Source organism: Hydra viridissima, unplaced genomic scaffold, assembly GCF_058129835.1.
Source record: "Hydra viridissima isolate aposymbiotic clone 2 unplaced genomic scaffold, HvirCarnegie_v1 scaffold_11, whole genome shotgun sequence".
Classification (NCBI taxonomy): Eukaryota; Metazoa; Cnidaria; class Hydrozoa; order Anthoathecata; family Hydridae; genus Hydra; species Hydra viridissima.
Window position 1 is genome coordinate 3,680,926 of NW_028324310.1, and position 20,794 is coordinate 3,701,719.

At 28.1% G+C, this 20,794-nt stretch overlaps 1 protein-coding gene across 1 annotated transcript in view; it reads left to right on the plus strand.

Annotated features, from left to right (window-relative positions):
* The first annotated feature begins 2,968 nt into the window (after positions 1-2,968).
* Positions 2,969-20,794, plus strand: part of LOC149881765 (uncharacterized) — a 49,053-nt gene continuing 31,227 nt past the window's right edge. The window contains exons 1-6 of the mRNA XM_090065962.1: positions 2,969-3,151; positions 8,316-8,592; positions 8,973-9,005; positions 9,585-9,878; positions 13,098-13,382; positions 19,977-20,039. Of these exons, the coding sequence (XP_089922088.1) occupies positions 8,334-8,592; positions 8,973-9,005; positions 9,585-9,878; positions 13,098-13,382; positions 19,977-20,039 (934 nt within the window). The 5' untranslated portion in view covers positions 2,969-3,151; positions 8,316-8,333. The remainder of the gene's footprint in view (positions 3,152-8,315; positions 8,593-8,972; positions 9,006-9,584; positions 9,879-13,097; positions 13,383-19,976; positions 20,040-20,794) is intronic.

A 20,794-nucleotide genomic window follows, 5' to 3' on the forward strand; every position in this document is an offset into this window, starting at 1 on the left:
GAAAGTTCATAAAACGAAACGTCAGTTCAATGTTAATTTTTTAACGTTGAATTAACGTTGATATTTCAACGTCGATATTTTGTTTCCAAATAACGCTTGAATCAACGTCCGTAAAGCAACGTTGAATCAACGTTAAATCAACTTTGAAATGCTGGCTGGGTACCATCCAATGTTTTTTCAGCAATGAAAAATGAACGTTCGGATGATGTTTAGAAATAGATTAAACTGAGAACTATGTAATTTTGGACCTACCTGACTTGTAAACAAAGAATTAAAACATCTTAATGAAAGTTTGATGTGTTTATATAAAAGTATTACTAATTAAAAAAGTAAGATACCATCCAATGTTTTTTCAGCAATGAAAAATGAACGTTCGGATGATGTTTAGAAATAGATTAAACTGAGAACTATGTAATTTTGGACCTACCTGACTTGTAAACAAAGAATTAAAACATCTTAATGAAAGTTTGATGTGTTTATATAAAAGTATTACTAATTAAAAAAGTAAGATAGATTAAAGTTATAAAATTGGCAGAGTTATCAATATCATTTATGTGTCTTTGTGTAATATTACTTCAATATTTTTGACACTAATTTTAACATGGTGAATCGAGAGTTCCACCTTGTTGAAAAAAGTTGCTAACTGATATTTGTTGCCCATGTTGAGTTTTTTAAAGTTTTGAGCATGCCAATACGTGGATAACACAAGGATGTGTTCAATAACCATAATAAGTTTACCCAAAGAAATTCAAGCAATAACTTTAGAAAGCTTAAAAAAAGCCTAGGAAAGTTCTTACAAATAACACAGGAATGCGATGCTTTTAACAGAAACCACTTAGACGACATTACTTTCAACTTTTATATCAAGCAAATCTTCCGTTCTTGCGGTATAATTTGAATTAATTCTTAAAAAAAAAAAATCTTGGTTATTAAAGCCCCATTGTTTCTTTTCTGTCAGCTTTCTGTCTGTTTCTGTCAAAATAAATAAAAAGATTTGGTTTAAAATTTGTTCCTAATTTTCTTAATTTGCTGAAAAGATTTCGTTTATCAGATATGTTAACATCAATATAGTACAGTAAGTAAGGATTAGTGTTTTTCCCGTTAGCTACGAATAATAACAAATAAAATGCAAGCTTTAATATCAATCATTAAAAAAAATCAATTTTAAAATAGTTGACATATTTAGAAGTATAAAGTTATAAGATTCCAGAAAAAAAACTCTTTATACCTCACATAACTGATCTTCTTTCAACCCTTTGAAACCCATGCCCAGAATAGCAATTAAATGGTTTTTATTCAAAAATTTTTGTTATTAAAAACAAACTATTTTTTAAACATAATAAACCTTGTATCAGTGTAAACCTTTTGTACACCATCACTTGCAGCTCGCTAATTTACGCAAAACATTGGTTGTATGAAAAGAGCTCAATATTTCCAAATTTTTTTTACCTGTGGTAGACACAACCGATATCTTCAGAATTTTAATATCATTTTTTGTGAAAAGTGCTCGTAAAAAAATGGAAAAAGAGTTTCGTGAACAACTTGTCATGGATCTCTACGCGGGTTTGAACTCTTCAAAGATTTTCAAATCCCTTAATGGGTCTAGATACGCAGTTTACAACATCAAAAATTGTCTGTTGAGTGAGGGTAATATCAAAAGAAATCAAAGAACTAATGACAAGTGTCATGTTACCAACAAGGCCTTTGTAACCAAGATCAAAGATAGATCACGTGAAACCCTTTCAAGACCATGAGAGTAATGACTTGGGAGACGAATTTGTTAGAGGAGACAATCAGGAAGGTTTACTGCCATCATTTTGGAGTTAAATCTAAAGCCAGAAAACCAAAAGTTCTTGTTATTCAACGTCTTTGAGCATTGAGACTTCAAAAAGCCAAAAGCTGCTTTGGATTCTCAAGAAAAAAAACGCTGGAAATTTTCTGTTTTTGATGAGAAGTACTTCACAGGGGATGAGGCCTATAAAAGTAGTACAAACGGATACATCTCTACCTTAAAATATGAGGATGTCCCAGAAAACATTAAATCCATCTTTCTGACAAAGTACCCTGACCAGGTAATGGTGTTTAGCTTGATTGAATTTTTCCGATGTCTTTAAATTGCCGTCAGTATTTTTGCCTGCTGGTCTTAGAATCTACTTGGACAAGATGTTTCGTCCTCATATCCTTCCTTGGGTTCAAGCCATCTTGGGAGCAACCAAAACTATGTTCTGATGCAAGATGGGTCCTCCTGCCATATTGCAAACTCAGTGTAAAACTGGCTGCTTAGGGACTATCTTTCAGTTGTTCTTGCAAATAAAGAAAAAAGATTTTTGTGCTCCCTCAACATCCCAACCCTTTTTCTCAGCTTGTTTTAAAATGCTTTTTAAGTCTGTGCCGCAACCTTTCACCTCTGCATATTTTTTTTAGTCTAATAAATGTTTTTCAAGTTTAGATGGAATATCAAAATCTACTCTAAAAATTCAAACGTTTATTTAAGAGCTGTGCTTGAGATGAGATTGTTGGGGCAAAGAATTCAATAACTGACAAGCTTGCTTTCAGTTCCTTTTGAGTTTACTGTGCTTGAAGCGCGCATTCCAATTCTGGAGCAACTTCATTTGCCCTCTAACATTTATGAGGGTAGAAAAAGCCAACACTTCATCAAATTACTCATTTTTATTCAGGATCCATAGAATGATCACCAAAGTCATATCCTCTTCATCAAAATTAGAAAAAACTTTTATGAGTCAGTCAGATGTAAGCAAAAAAACCTTCATATAAACAATGTCGAAAAACTTTTTTAGGACACAAACTTATCAAGCTTGGCATTTTAGTTAAAAGTTCTAAACTTGATAAGTTTATGAAGTTTGATCTAAACTTGTAAATGAAAACGAAACTTTTTTAAGAAAACTGGAACCTACTAAGAAAACAAATCGAAACTAGTTAATTGCGAAGGAGAGCATGTTTTGTGCACAGCAATGAGTAATTTAAAAAACAATTAGTGAATTACACAGCAACAACTAATGTGCTTTCGATTGAGCTCAACATAAAAGCACGCAAACAAACTCTTAAATTACAGCATACAAAAGAACGACGGTCTAGATAACCCAGTAAACAGAATTCAGTTGAGGTTCTTGCAGCCACTCGATCCCCGAAGGTATACCACATTAATTTCTTGTTCTTTTATTAGGATTTAACAAGGTCTAAATGCAAACCATTTCGCTTAATGGGTTTTATGGTTGAATGAGACTGACTTAGACAGCTCAATGATTTTTTTCTGGTAAACAAATAGATTGCACCATGTCATCTACGATTAGCCAACAGCTTTATAATGATGTTTTTTCATTTGTATAATAAAGTAAAATTTACATAAGGCTGTAGTAATAATTTTAGCTCGTTTTTTTTATTTTAAAATTTAGCAAAATTTAAAATAAAAAAATCACAAGTTTAAAGTAATGCTTTAGATATAACTTTTTGTTGAGGTCTTAACTGGCTTATTGATAAATCTACTGTTTTGCTTGATCCTTAATATAATGAAGTTAAACTTTTGGTTTCGTTCCTCTGAGGAAACTCCAAAGCGGAAAATCCCGTTGGTTTGCCATTAAGGCTCTCTTGCTAAAAGTATATCAGGTAAAAGCTTAGTCATTTAAATTATTACCGAATGTCAAGTGTGACTCAAATAGTTCTACCCAGCAAGCACACTACGTTGAAAAACGTCGATCGACGTTGATGACGTTGTTTCAACGTAGTGTGCTTACTGGGTAGTCCGATTTATGAGGTAAGACTGACTTCGGGTGTCGAATTCTGTCCATCTTCAACATAAACCTTTTTAGACCAACGTTACTTCGCGCAACTTACATCCGAAAGAAACTTCAAAAATTTAATATCATGAGGAGAAATGTATCCAGATCTTTTTTCAAATTTTTTTTTTTTAACAAACTACAAAAATATGGGGAAATAAAAAAAGTTTCATTTTTTAAAACTGTACTCTTTCAACAATTTCTTTATATTTACTAATAAATGTGGAGTTTACCTAAGAAAAATGGTGAGGAGTAAACTGGTTTCTTAAATCAACAAAAATTTACTGGGTGTATGCATAAATATATATATTTATGTATATATGTGTATATATATATGTATATATATATTCACTTTTAGCATATTAAAAACTCACTCATACTAAACATTAACAAACACATTCTGATCACTAAGTATATTTATCTAACTAAGTAGCATCTTGAAATTTAACCTTTAGAGTTTTTTGTAATTTATTTCTAAAACAAATTTGTCAGTTTCCTCTACTATTAAAAGTTTACAACATTTATTTTTGATTATGAAGAAAACTAGACAACATTTATTTTTTGATTATGAATAAATGCTATACATCTTACCATAGGTATTTGAATTATGTTTAAAATTGCATAGTACAATATGGCACATAAAAGTAAACTTCTGACTACTTAGTAATATTAATATGATATTATTGATATTAATGGTAATACTAATTTTAGTTTAATAATAGTAAATTCAATAGCTGTTAAATATGTTTAACATTTAAATTTTCAATGTTTTTGGGTTTGTATAGATATATTTTTTATATTAAAACTAAACTCCTATAAAAGCATAGTGTCAGAACCCAAAAGAAAGTTACCCTCATTTGCTTTTGGTTCATTCAGGAAGAAAAAAAGACTGTTCCTATTCAATGATTTTAATTAAAAAATGTTGTTTCATTAAAAGTTGTTTATTAACTTCGCTTTTTTTTTTTTTTTTTTTTTTTAATTTTGGTGTATGGACTTTTTAAAAAATAATCAAAAGCCTTCAGATATTTGTGTTAGACAAAAAAATCAGCTTTTTAACACTTGTGGTTTGAGTACAGGGACATAAAATATGGGTTACAGCACTGAAAGCCTCTTTGAAAGATGACACAGAAATCATTTTTAAGCTATCCTTATTATTTACTATGGAAGTTTCAAAGTTTAATAGAATGGAACCTTGGCATCTAGCTTTCAACCTAAAAAAAAAAAAAAAAAAGGACAGAACCAAGATATAACCTTGCAAAGATGCAGCTATTAAAATAGGAAATTCACCTTTGAAAAATTAGTCAAAAACTTTTTGTGGTTTTTTATGATTCAAAATCACAACAAATAACTAATTTTTAGTTATAAATGACTAATGAATATGGGATTTTATGGTTTCACAGTTGTATGTACTTTTAGATTTCATAGTTGTATGCACTTTTCTAACACAAAGGGGTGTGATACAGGTTTATGTAAACTTTGGGATGGTAACCTAATAGTTAGAGGCATTTTTTTTTTAATCGTTCTGAAGTTAAAGTCACAGTTATTATCTTAAATTTTAGTTGTTTTTGTTTAAAACTTAGACAAGAAAGTTCACTATCAACAAACATGTTTCAATTAATTCCTATTAGCAATACTTAAAGTCATAGCAATTAATTAAAAAATCCATTTCAAAGATGCTTACTGTTATAGTCAACCACACACTTCAGTAGCGGGTCTCCATAATCAGGATGATCAAAGTTTCATTTGTACCTGTCTTATTGAGTACTGAAAATTTAAGTTATTTTCAGTGCTCAATAAGACAGGTACAAAAGAAAGGTTTCAGTTATTTGATTACTAAAAATGCCCTATATTGCACCCTTAAGAGCAATAAATTCAAGAGTGTGATAGAATACTACATAGGCTTTCGGGGTGATTGAAGCTGGAAGCTGAAAATATGAAATCTCAAAATGATTGACATGTTAAACATGTAGTATGTAATGTGAATTCGAAATAGGAGCCATCAGCACTCATACCATACTTTAAACCTCATGACGTCAGCACTCACACTTTAAACCTCATGACATCAGCACTCACACTTTAAACCTCATGACAATCATTGTTAACGAACTCTACACCATATGCAGCAAGAATGTTTCCTTGAATGATATTGAATACCGTTGGTGATATTGGCTGAGTTAATGTCATATGTAATAAAGAAAGACACATGAGTTGTCCCAAATAAACTCAAACTTTGTTTAATATTTTCATAAGTTTCAGAAACCTTTTCACTATCAGAATTCAGTAGCCTGCGCTTAGCACTTGTTTTTTGTCCATGTTCTTCAGCCAACATGTTCTTATTAACTGACGCTGAACTTGTTTTGACATTTTCACTTCCACCATTTGAGAGAATACTCATGCTGTGCTTGAGGAAAGATCCTCCATCATTAATATGCATTTAGATCAGAGGTGGTGAAGTGATGCCTGTAACTCTGAGAAGTAAATAATTTTGAAAGAATATTAACTTTTTTAACCAGCCGTTGTAAAGTTCTCCTTAAATTTCCTTTTCACAATATTAAAATGTATGATTTAGATATATGATTTTTATCTTAAAGACAAGATTTTAACTTGAATCATGTCTAAAGTAGTTATTGAAATCCTTTGTGGTACTGAACTCTGGATGTACCTGGTAAAATAGTGACAACTTTACCACTTTCTCTGCTCATCCTTTTTTAGTCCTGTTGAGAGGATAGGCCTTTGAGTTACTTCAGAGGAAAACAGTGATGAAAAAAATGATCTTTAAAAAATAGCACCAGCACAAGTTTGTGTTGGTAAATATATAATTGAAACTTCTCTTTACCTGATTATGCTATTGACTGCTTATGCTTGGTTACCCTGATGTTGAGATTTTCCTTGAAAGTAAGATATATTCATTTTTATTTTTTTAAACAATAGCATAAACTTGGTTAAATCAATAAACATTTTTTAGCAGATCCTTAAATAAAACCAAATAAACACTACAAGCTTAACAAAACTTGAATTTATATAAAAACCTGAAACTTTGCCATAAAAACTGCCATAAATTTTTAAGGCTTTTTCCACGTTATTGGCCCCTTCTTTTAGGTCCTTGAACTCTACCTACAAGTGTTAAAGAGCTGATTTTTTTTTTTTTTTTCAGGATTCAGCAAATACATATATCTAAAGGGCTTTTCATGATTTTTTAAAACTATAAAAAAGGCAAAGGTTAAAAAAAAAGAAAATTGATTAACAACTGGGCTTCTAAGTCTGATCATTAAGACAAATTTCCTGAAAAAAATCAAAATGTGTTTTTTTTTAGTTATAGAGATTAGATTTTAACGTTTTCGTCTGGTGATACCTAAGACCTTGTAGATTAATGCCCCATAGATCTTTTTTCAGTCCTCAAAGTTGAGGTTGGGGCCAATATTAGATAAGAATGAGTTAAATGAATTTCAGAGATAATTCAAAACAATATTTCAAGATTTATTTATTTTTTTTTTTTTTTTAACATTGGAGTAATTTGAAGAATATACAAAAAAATTTGATAAAATTATTAACGCTATTGTTATTTAAAAACCGTCATGCGTTTAAAAAAGGTTTAAATTTGTCTGAGAAAGAAAAAAATAAAGACTGCAGATGTATTGCAAAACATTGTAACATTTATCATAAAGTATTTGGTATAAAAATTACAAGAAAATATTGTAAATTTTTGTTTTTTTTGGATAGTTTGAGATGGAATGACTCTAGGAGCTATCTGCAAGTCTTTAATGCGCATCTATCACTTGTTGATAGCCAATTCTTGTCTTTGTTTGTGGCCACTAATAATTTTCTTAGATCAATCCAGATCTATAAGCCAAACTTAATTCTTACTTATTTCTTTAACATCAATTCACTAGAAGTCGCCATACTTTTATGCAGAGTAACCCATTCTTTCGACTTCTAAAATATTTGATGGTAATTTAAATTTATACAACAAAAATTGATAGCTGCAAATGACACTTAAAATCTTTTCCGCAGTAAAGACATTTCACTTTTTGCTTATCATTAAACATCAATTTTTTTTTGCTTTATGTATTCTTTAAGTTAGTTTGCTTTAAGTTAGTTTAAGATTTCTGTGAGTTGTTGAAAACGAAACACTCCTTTTGTAGTAATTTTAAATCAACATTATAGGAATAATGGTACTATTATAAACAGTGAGTTTTAAAAAATGGTATTTTTAGTGATGAAAAACATAACTTAATTATTTTTGGTGATGACATTAGAATTTATTAACTTTTGGTGATTTTATTAGTTTTTAGTCACTACAAAAGGTATAAAACTTAAAAAAATATAACAATAAACTACTTATTTAACGCTCTTAATTTGGAGAGCACTATAAAGTAGACTTGTAAATTAAAAAGCAAATTATAATGAAGTACTAACTTAGCACTCTCTAAATATAGAGAGCTTATCTGTAAATTAAAAAAAGAGCTTTTATCTATATAGACTAAGTTTTCTTATTCCATTAGTTGTCGAATTTTGTTTTAGAACAAATGAAAAAAAAACATGATTCCTGCCAAACATTTTTACTACTTCAGCAAATTTATTGGGATGGAATGGGAAAAATTTGGATCATTTCTAGAGGTTACTAAAATGGAATTGCAAAATATTGAGTCATCAAAATCTATTCCTGTGCTAGAAAAACCATTTCAAATGTTGTGTGTGTGGTTTCGTAAACAAGAAAACGGATCCTGGGAACTTTTTATGGATCAATTAAAGGAATATGGAAATCTAACATGGATAAGTGAAGCTAATAGTATAACAGGTAATGTAAATATAACAGGTAAAATAAATATTAGAATAGCATAAATATAACAGATAATATAAATATAACAGGTAACGTAAATATAACAGGTAATATAAATATTGAAACCTGCTAAAAAGGGTTTTAAGTAAGTTACAAAAGTTTTTTCATTTATTGGAGATAAAATTTGAATGTGAGACTTACTTTATGATAGATAGGTTTCTTTTGTATGAAGATAATATGTTTGTTAATAGTGCAAAAGTTATTGGGTTAAACCTCATTAAGTTAGTTTAAAAAACTGTGAACAAACCTGTTATATTATGTTGTTAACACTATTCAATTTCTACTATTCCTTAACATGTCATTAAACATTTCAAAAAAAGTTTTCTTTGTTTGTTTAGAAATGCTCAAGCAGATTAGTATCTTATTACCAGGTTTGATGTTTTTATAATAGAAAAATAAATTTGGATGCATTTTTAGAATTTGTTTTACAATCAGCTTTATATTTCTAACATTTTTCTGCCATGACATGTGGAATTGTTTATATTGCTGTATAAATTCCTCTAAATAAGTCAAGACTATTTATTAGCTAATTTACAGTATTAACATTTAAGCAACTAATTGAATTTTAATTGGTCTAAAACAAAAGAAGTGAGCATTTAAAAAAAAAAGGGAAAGCAATCATTTTAAAGTGAAAGAAAGTCCGATTGAAATGTTACTTCTCTTTTGTTAATAAAAAACTCTCCATGGAGGATAATGTTCCCTTTGCTCAGAGATTAGATAAGAACCAGGTGATTAAATAAAAAAAAAAAAAAAAAAGTAATAGTTTTACAAAGTAAAGTTCTTTAATAAATTTTTGAAGGATAGAATCCAAGTTCAATAGCTATATTTTGAATTTCAGTTTCTTGATGGGTTTGAGTTCTTTTCTTTCTCTAATTAATATGGCTATCAAGGCTTTTATTTTTAGTTGATTTTAAATTAATTTTAAATTAAATTAAAAAATTTTGTTTTAGTAAGTGAAAACATTGGTGCTATGAAGGATTGTTGTCTCAAAGATTATCATATGTTTTTGAGTGAACTTTTAAGTAAAAGGTGGTATGTTTTTGGAGTAGAGATGCAGCTTAATTTGATTGAGTTAGATGAGATTAGAAAAAATAATAAAAGTTACACTGATTGTTCCTTTGAAATGCTCTACAAGTGGGGTAATAAAACACAAGATACTTCTTGGAGAGAATGCAGGAAACAGTTAATATGTAATAAAGAATGGAATAGTGTTATAGGAATTATGGATTCTTACATAATAGAAGGTAATAAGTATGTATATTTCTTAATCTATGATATTTTTAAGTTAATTCATGTGTCATTGCAGAAAATCTATTTTTAGAACTTTGATATTTAAAATAAATTTTAGATATTGAAATGCAAAAGTTAAAAATACTTTTCAGTTACAGTTTCCTAAGTTTTAATTTTCTTTTGCAAAAATAAAATTATCAAAAATTTAAACACTCAGATTTTAATGGAAAAAGGGGTGGATTACTTTTTGATCTGTCTGTTAACAACAAAAATATTTTCTTTAGGATGTCCACTGTGTTTTATTATTTTATTATTAAATCATTGTCAAACGTGTTACTTTGATATTAAGCCTAATTTTGTCATCCTATGGTTAGTTCGAAAGTATTAAAATATGCTTCCTAATGTTTTTGTTGAAATGTTTTTTAAAAATGTTTTCTAATGTAGTTTAACCTGGGTCTTAAATGAAGCAAAATTATACAAAAATTTCATAAACAATCATTCTCATTAAAATCGTCTTAATAAAAACTATTTTAATGAAACTTTAAAAAAAAAAGCCTGTCATTTTTTGGTTAAAAAAAAGTTTTTATGCAATAAATTCTAAATTATTATGTGTTATATAACTTTTAACTAGGTGAAATGATCCATATGGCATTTGGATATGTTAGGGTGGGTTTTTATTTTTAGTTTTCAGAAATGGGAAAACTCTGAGCAAAACTTTTAATTTATCATCATATAAGATTGAACGTAAGCATTGTTTTTAAAATAGATTTAAATATATATCCTAAGTATAAAAACTGAATACTTTACCATTTGCCATTTTCTATAATTTTACTTACATGTTGTGAAAAAAAAATTAGCGAGAGATATTTAGCATAAGATAGACATAAAATTTATTTAAGAGATAATTAGCATAAGATAATTTTCTCTCGCCATTTTTTTTTTCACAACACGTAGAACAACCATAATAGAAATTTATTTTAAAGTTCCAAAATCTCTCTTTTGTAAAACTTCAATAACGGCAAATCCAGAACTTTCCCACGCCATATAAAGTGAAAAGAAATCACGCAAAATGGATTAATTCGGCAAACGGAATATGCTTACTTTGATGTTCAGAAAACAAACAGTCATTTAAAGTAAAGCATGTTCAGTTTCTGGCGGAGTTCATTGTTAGAGTTGATGCATCACTTTGGTTTAATAACAAATAAAATTAGTGGGTTGAAGGACCAAACCGCATGCTAAAGAAGTTAAAACTTGTTCTTCATCAAAGACAAGAACTAAAAGACATTGTAATGCGTTATACCCACTTATCTCCATAAAAATGTATACAGAAAGTTTTTTTTTTTTAGTTTACAAAATGGAAACTTTACAAAAAAAAATTCAATTAAAGTTAAAGTTGACTTATTTAATGACAAAAAGCATCTAAAAAGCACAAGATAAAAATAGACATAAGATACCATAACAGAGCACTCTACATGCTTCATTGTAGGCACCTAAACTTTGTAGGTGTATTGGTTGATTTAAACAATAGATCTACATAGAAATCCATAGATATTGTTTGGATTTTGTAGAAGGTTTTGGTAAACTTAAAATAGCTTAACCCTTACTTGCTGAAAGCTGTTCATGCACTTAGTAGTTTTTTTTTTGACCTTCCAGATTCTGGATGATGTTGGATGCTATCTGTCATTTTAAAAGTTTTCAGTATATTTCTAAGACACTTCTCTGATATTAATAATCTGCTTGCTATTTCTCTTTTTCTGATCCTAGAGCCATTCTTCATACCTATAATCTGTTACGCTTTTGCTACACTTCTTGGTTTTTGATGTATCTTAACTTTCAAATCTTCTCAAATCTAAAAATAATAAAAAGTAATAAACTATTGAACTTGTAAGTGAGTTGTAGAGAAATATTTTGGCTTTCACGCAAAAAAAAAAGAAAAAAAAAATTTAACTAATTATGGGTGCTTTTTTTAAATGTTTTGTTAAAAAGAACTAGCAAACAGCCTTAATGATCTATCTTTTTTAAAACGATTGTATATATATTAGAAATAATCAATTAAAAGTCATGGAAAAGTTCCAGTTGGCCTAATCTTTGATGCAGAAAAGAGCCCAAGATTATGTTCTGGGTGACTGATTTGGTATAAAAATCTTTTTTTGATCTTCCTAAAGAGGCACACATTCATTGAAAGGGTCAATTTTTGTCCCAATTTCTACTATTGTTTGGTCAAAATGTTTGTGGAAACTCTAAGTATTAACCATTTTTTTTATCAGTTGTCATTTGGTTCATGGTTTGAGGGGTTTTTTTTTTGCACTAAAGTATTTAACTTACAAAAAGATTTCAAAAAATTAGAAAATCAACCATTTTTTAGGGTTTCACTTAAAATGTATGTGAATTTTTAATGAACCAAACATTTACAATCAAGATTTTTATTAATATACAAATCATGTAAAAAGTACATGCATAATCATATAATCTATTGTGCATTGTGATTTTTTTACTTAGCAATAGTTAAATGTCTATTCAGTATGCATAGCAGTAGTTAAATGTGTGTTATGACCACCTCAGGAAGATATATCCTAGCAGTGATACTTATGTGTAACGGTATATCTTCCAGAAAATGCATTGTCATAATTTGCTCAACAGTTTTAAAATGCTCAATATTATCTTGAGTTTAAACAATCATTTAAAGATTTAAATATTGTAAATGAATGCTCTGAGAAGATGGTGATATTAGTTCAAGACCACATCAACAAAGCTAACTCAGAAGAAATAAGATGTTAGCAAAAAAAGCAATTATTGGTATGAGGGTGGATAATATCAGGGGTCTGCGTAAAAAGTCTAAATTTGCTGCTTAATTTTAAATAACAACAACATAAGTTTGATAAAAATGACTAAAAGTTTCTTTTTGAAAAAAGAGATCTCTTAAATCATGAACCAGTAAATTACGGAGAATTTTTTTTAAAAAAAAAAACTTGTGAAAGAAAAATGTTCTAAGTACCAAATAGGTGTCTTAGTACCAAATAGAGGTCTAAACATTGGTATTGCTCAAACTTATAAACCCCAAAACATTAAAAAATTTTCTTCTCAAGAGTTTTTCATGACTTTTATTTGTCCAACTCTAATATATGTTTTGATAAATAAGTATCACATTCAGACATGTACATGACACACATTTTTAAAAATTTCAATCTGTAAAAGATAACTTTGTAGAATACAAATTTGTTCTCTTTTATTAGGTAATGACGGATACTTGAGAAGTCAGACTCAGCTGGATTTTTACGAGTACATTAGTCAACATCTTAATGTAGAACTGACAACTTTAAGTAAACATCTAGAAATTGATTATATTCAGTTAAAGTTGATATATCAATCATTTCCTACTCCAAAAAGAAAATACTTTGAAATATTACAGTTTTGGGACAATCAACAATATAATGCTCCTAAATTGGATGACTTTAAAATTATTTTTGAAAAGATTGGGAAGAAAAACTTGATTAAAACAGCTGAAGAGTTCTTTGAAAGTAAGTTGAGATTTTATTATTTAATGATTTTTGAATTTTTTTAAAAATATTAAGAGATTTTATACATGACTATGCAGAGAGTTCTTGTATGACTTTATTGCAAAAAAGTATAAGTTGTCAAAAGAAAAACAGGTAAAGAATAAGGGCATGCCACAAATGAATAACAGGTAAAGAATAAGGTATGTCACATTGATTTTCAAATTGTCCTTTTCAAACAAAAATCAAAAACAAACAAAAAATGTTTTGTCATCAAAACTGTTTAATTATAACAAAAAATATTCAGACAACTGACCTTATCAAAACAGGATTTGGACATAACCATATTTTTTACTGGTGGCCAATGCTTAAAATGAGATAAATGAATCCCTTTTCATAAAGAAATTTAAAAATAGAGCTGGAGAACTATCATATTCTTAAGCAGCAATAGAAATAATTTATCATAAAAATAATCTGGGATAAAAAAGAGATAACTACTCTTAAAAAAAAAAAAAATCAGTTCACCTTAACTATATATACATATACATATATATATATATATATATATACATATATATATATATATATATATATATATATATATATATATATATACATATATATATATATATATATATATACATATATATATATATACATATATATATATATATATATATATATATATATATATATATACATATATATATATATATATATATACATATATATATATATATATATATATATATATATATATATATATATATATATATATATATATATATTGGCAATTCCAAGTAAGAGAGGAAAAAAAAAATTAATTTTACGACGACATATAATAATTTCATTAAATTTATTTTCCAACTATTTAAAATACTTTAAAGAGAAAAAAATTATTAAAATAATCATTTTATCATACTACAACATATTTTTAAAGTTGTAAGGGTTATATGAGCATTTTTTGACGTTTATATATAGTCATGTTGTGAAGCGTTGAAAAAAATATTCAGTGCTGTTTTTTTAATTAACTATTGCTTCTAAATTTGACTAAAAGGTAAAATTATACATTATGCATGATATTTCTTATAAAAACGAACTCTAACTAGGTCTATAAGAAGAGCATATTAATGAAAACAAGGCGTTACGACCGTCACAAAAAAAGTCGAAAAGTTTTTTCTATTTTTCGTATTAAACTTTTTAAAACTACAACCCTGGTAAAAGTAAAGACACTCATACATGTTTTATCATCGTTTCAAAAAAAAACATTAAAGTGCTTTAGATCACCATTTCACTGTTACTAAGTACGTTACGACCATCACGAAATGTTTGTTTTTCCATCACGGCTTCTTGACTTAAAAATAAAAGTTTAAGCGCGAACGATTTAATTTATTTCAAACGATATACATCCTTTAAACCAATTTATAATATAAATCAATTTTGTTTATTATATAATTTGAAGTTTGTTTATTGATTTTATTACTAAACTTGTTAAAGTTTTTTTTTAAAACTATGAGTAACTAATTTCAAAAAATTGCGAAACGCTGTAAATTTTTATTTACAACATTTCGCGGGTTTTTTAAAAATATATAACGGAGCATATATCACAAACAGCAGCTGTTATATTTGATAACATTTAAAATGCCAAAGTCAGATGCTGAAAGATCGAAAGCTTATAGAGCAAGAAACAGAAAAGCTTTGTTAGAAAAAGAAAGAAAGAGAAGTTATCTAAGGCGGCAGTTATTGACACCAAGAAAAGAAAACAAACAAAAAAATCAAGCGAAGGTTGGCAACCAAAGGCTAAGAATGAAAAAAAACTTGATTTCAATACTAAAGTCAGTCTAAATTCTACGTAAGACAATTCTTATAACTGCAAATCGTCAATGAGAAAGGCATTAAACAAGTATTTATTATACTAATATAACTTTTTTAATACAATTGCTTACACATAGTTTGGGTTCTTTTATATCAAATAACATTTTTAGAACAAAACAAGCTCTTCCAAAGTCTCCAAATAAAAGACGAACTATTGTAGAGCAGTTTGGTGCTGAATATGGCCTATTCACTGCTAAAGAAACACATCGAGTTCACTTCACATCAGAAAAAATTGAAAAAGTAAAAGTATTTTATGAAAGAGAAGATATATCAGTTATGTCTCCTGGAAGAAAAGATTGTATGAAAATCGAAGGAGAAAAAGTTCAAAAGCGCTATTTAGTTATGAATTTAAAGGAGCGGCATCAACTGTATTGTGAGAAGAGTGCTAGCAAAACAATTAAGTTGAGTACGTTTTGTGAATTAAGGCCTCCATATATTCTTACGTGCAAAGATACACCACTTGAAACATGTGGTTGTATTTATCACAGTAGTTTTACTTATTTGTGTGCTGCTTTAGCAAGCAAAATACCTTTTCCATTGTATTGCAATAAATGGTTAGAAAATTAGGTATTGTGCAAGCCCCCAACGTACCAATGTTGGATAATGAAATCTTCATTGTGCTGTGATAGTAAACTATTGAAAGTTTCTTTACCCGAAAACGGAGACATGGATACCTTAATCACCAATAACTGGTGGATTAAAGAAGATCATCGCTGTGTAATCAGTCAACATAAAAAAAAACATAAAAGGTATTTTTAAACATTTCCGCAACTATTTACTAGAGCTAACTGAGCATCATCTCACTAAAAAGCACCAGTCTGAGCAATACCGCAATCAAAAAGAAAATCTCAAACCAGACCAAGTTTTGATACACTTTGATTATTCACAAAACTATACATGTGGTTACTAACATGCTGTTCAAGCTGCTTATTGGTCACAGTGAACTATTACCTTGTTTACAGTTGTAATCTATCGTTACCAATTAGAGTCAAAATTAGTTGTAATAATATCCGACGATAATGATAAATCAAAACGCGCCACTACTACATATTTAACCCTTAAAGGACGGCGGGGTATTTTACTACCCCAGAGGGGTTTATTTTTAACTGCCACATCAACAAATTTTGTCTACTTAAACTGCTACTTCAGAACATCTTTTATTATCATTTAAGGAAGTTCTTAGTGTAAAATGTTTTTGTTTTACTAATCAATTGACATTAATACTGTTTGTTGAAAATTTAGTTTCGTTAAAGACGGTTGGGGTATTTTTATACCCCATGCAAGTTTTCTCATTTTTTAGTTAGTGAATCAGTAAATAGTTTTATAAATTATGTTTAGTTTAACACTTGCTTGTGTTTTAGTTACTTTTTAACAGGTATGGATACTGCCTTTAAACTCTTTATAACCCCAGAAATGATTAGAATTATTGTCAACTACACTAATGCTGAAGCTGGTAGAATAAAACTAGAAGGATGGGTTGACACGACGGTAAATGAGCTTTATGAGTTAATTGGAGTTTTCAGCTTCAATGCAAAGAGATCGATTTGTTAACTTGCAACGATGCATTCGATTTGATGAGAGAAACAAGAAATCAAAGACGGTTTGAAGACAAATTTGCACCTTTAAGAAATATAATGGAAATGTTTATTACTAAATGTAAGAGCAACTACAATCCAAGTGCATATCTTACTGTTGATGAGCAACTAGTTACATTTAGAGGACGTTGTCCATTTAAGATGTTTATACCTACTAAGCCAGGAAAGTATAGAATGAAGATATAGATACTATGTGATGCTGAAGCCTCTTACTGCATAAACTTGCAACCATATATTGGTAGAGTAAATGGAGTACGTGATTTTGGACAAGGTACACGAGTAGTTCTTGAACTAACAGATCACTTAAATGGAAGTGGTAGACACGTAACAGCTGATAACTTTTTTACAAACATTCATTTTGCACGGGGATTGCTACGGCGTAAAATGACATATACTGGCACCATTAAAAAAAATAAAGGAGAAATACAAAAAAAGTTCTTGCCAGCCTTACATCGACCAGTTTACTCAAGCATTTTTGGATTTCAAAATGACTCTACTATAGTTTCTAATGAACCTAAGAAGAACAAAGCAGTAATATTATTATCAACCATCCATCACAGTAATGACATTATTATGGACCATAATGAAAAACCACGTATTATTCTAGGTTACAACAAATATAAAGGTGGAGTCGACACGTTAGACCAGGTTGTCAGGTGCTACTCGAGTCACCGAAAGAGTAACCGATGGCCATTTACAATGTTTTGATTTTATTCTTGTCAATTCACCCAAATTATATTTTTGATTTTATTCTTGTCAATTCACCCAAATTATAAAAATGGGGCTTCTAATAGAAGAAGAGAACTTTTAAAAGAATTATCAAAAAGTCTTATTAATAAATTTGATGCAAATGATTTTCCACCAATAGTTGCAAATAATAATCTTCGCCAAGTAATTGCACAAAATAACCTATTAAATCAAGGTCAACCAATTCAAGAGCAGCACATAAAAAGATGCTATATGTGTCCTCGTGTTCATGACAGAAAAACCCGTCTGCAAAGTGCATCATGTAGTCATTCTGTTTGCAAGGCTCATAGCAAAATTGATTGCAATAGTTGCCTGATTTAGAAGATATATTTTGTTTTTATTTAAATAAATTGTATCAAGTATCACTTTTATTTAAAAAAAAAAAGAGAAATTTGATATTTCTGTTAAAAGCACGTATTTTAATTTAAAAAATTCAACATATTTTGTATAAAAACCTATATTTTCAGTTGGGGTAGTTTAATACCCCAGCCGTCCTTAACTTAACTTTTTTTTCCTGTCCTTTTAGGGTTAAGTGAAATATTTGCCCTCTATTGCATTGATTGTATAAAAAAAGTTATATTATGGAGTGATGGTCCATGCACTCAATTCAAAAATAGATACATGGCCAAATTCATACAATTTTGCTCTGTGAAATATCATTTTCAGAGTATAGAATGGAACTTCTTTGCTACCTCTCACGGTAAAGGAGCAGTTGATGGAGTAGGAGGATCATTAAAGCGTTTTGTTCGGAACAGCGTAAAATCTCGTGAAGTGGTCGTCTTAAACGCTAAAACTTTCTCTTAGCATGAAATGGAAGCAAAACTTATGCTAGACTTATCAACACGGATGATATTAATCTAAGGTGGGCCTTAATAGCTGATAAAATAGAAGAAGCAAAGCTGTTGCAAATATTACTAAAATGCATTTTTGGCAAGTAAAAAATGGAAAGTTTTTGGTTTCAAAGTTATCTAATATTTTGTAATGGGGTTGCGGAACAAGTTAAAATCTATATATTAGTAAAAAAAATTACTTATCAAAGATATTTTAAACCTTCCCGGCTCCGCAAAACATTTGCGAGGCATATGAAAATCGCTTGTTACCTACTCCAAACAAAATGATCCCAGTACTGAAGAACCATCATGGATAAGCTTGATAATTTTAAAAAACTCATATCTTTTAACATAATTTAATTGGTTTTTATAATCATTCATCTTTTATTATGTCATTCATTGCGTTATTAGTTGTTTTTCATTTTTGGCTTTATCGTTACGACCGTCAAAGTTACGACCGTCACGACATAAAACTTAATAAAATTCTCGGAAAACATCAAGAAAAAGCTATGAAACTCAACATTTAGTAAATTCAATGTGTAGTCAAAGAAAACAGCAAAGGATTTTTTTTTTTTCACTGTGTAGACGGCTGCATAAAGATAGACCAAGTTTATTTGTTTAGATTTGTCAAAAAGTAAGCGTTATGACCGTCACGCTACGTTAAGTTGATTTTTCAAATAAATTTTTCAAACACTTGAATGATTTAACTTTTGCATACTAAATTTTATAATAGTGTTAAACATTTCTGGAAAATTTCATGTAAATACCATACTGGGCTAAATGTTACGACCGTCACTTGCCTGGAATTGCCCATATATATATATATATATATATATACATATATATATGTATACATATATATAATTAGGATGAAGCTTTTGCAAGAAATAACTTGAATTAAGTAACAAGTTTTAAACTAAATGCTTGGCGGAGATGAAAATAAAGTTTCATGTTTTATCTAAAGAGATCTTTATGGAAATTGAATTAAAACTTAGTTATATATATAACTTAATTATAAAAAATTTCAAAAAATATCTTTATGCGTATATATATATATATATATATATATATATATATACGCATAAAGATTAATAAATACATGTATACATATGTATTCATGTATATATCAGTATATCTTTATAAAATATATACATGTATATATGTTATGTATATATGCAATTATTTGTTTATATATATATGTATGTAAATATATATTTGTATATGTTTATATATATATATATATACATACATACATATATATATATATATATATATATATATATATATATATATATATATATATATATATATATATATATATATATATATATATATATATATATATATATGTATATATATGTGTGTGTGTGTGAATTTATATATTTATGTATAAATGATTACATATATGTATATATAAATGAATGCTTTTATATATACATCTGTGTATGTATATATATATGTATATATATATATATATATATATATATATATATATATATATATATATATATACATATATATACATATATATATGTCTATGTATATATTTATGAATATGTTTTAAATTGAAGAACAAAGGACCTCATCAGAGTATAGTTTAGAGAATACAGCATTTACCAACAATAATGATTTGGGTAAGTCAAGACTTTTCAAGTTATTTACTTAAATGTATTGATTTTGGTTACTAAAATTAGCATGCAAGGAATTTAAAACGTGATTCATAAAAGTAGTGGTTATAAAATGTTATTTAAATTAAAACTAAAAAAGTACCTTTAAAAAGTCTAGAGTATCATAATCTAGATAATTGAAATCCTTAAATTTGATATATATGTTAGTTATTTAGATATATGTATATACGTATATATATGTATATACACGTATATATATGTATATACGTATATATATATATATATATATATATATATATATATATATATATATATATATATATATATTACATGTATATATTTATTTATGATTTTTATGTTTATTTAAATATATATGTATATAATTAAGTGCGTTTATTCACGAAAGTTTAAACAATCGCAGAATATTTATCAAGTATGTTTGGTTTTTGTTTAATAAAGAAAAACTTTGAAATGATATCGACCTAATTTTTATAAATTATTACAGAAAAAGTAATTAGCTTTAAAAAGAATATGGACATATTACAAAAAATTTAATATTTAGTTAGAAAAAAGCTATTACAAAAAATCTTGTAGGAAAATTTAGAAGCACAAAAGTTTAAACGAATTGCTACATTCATTCAAAAAATGAAAAAAAAAAGCGAAATTAATATTTAAAGTGTCTTCCTTTGTTTTGTATAGCAAAGATAAGCTCGTTTATGCATTGATTCAACTAATTTCATGCATATCACGCGAGGTACTTT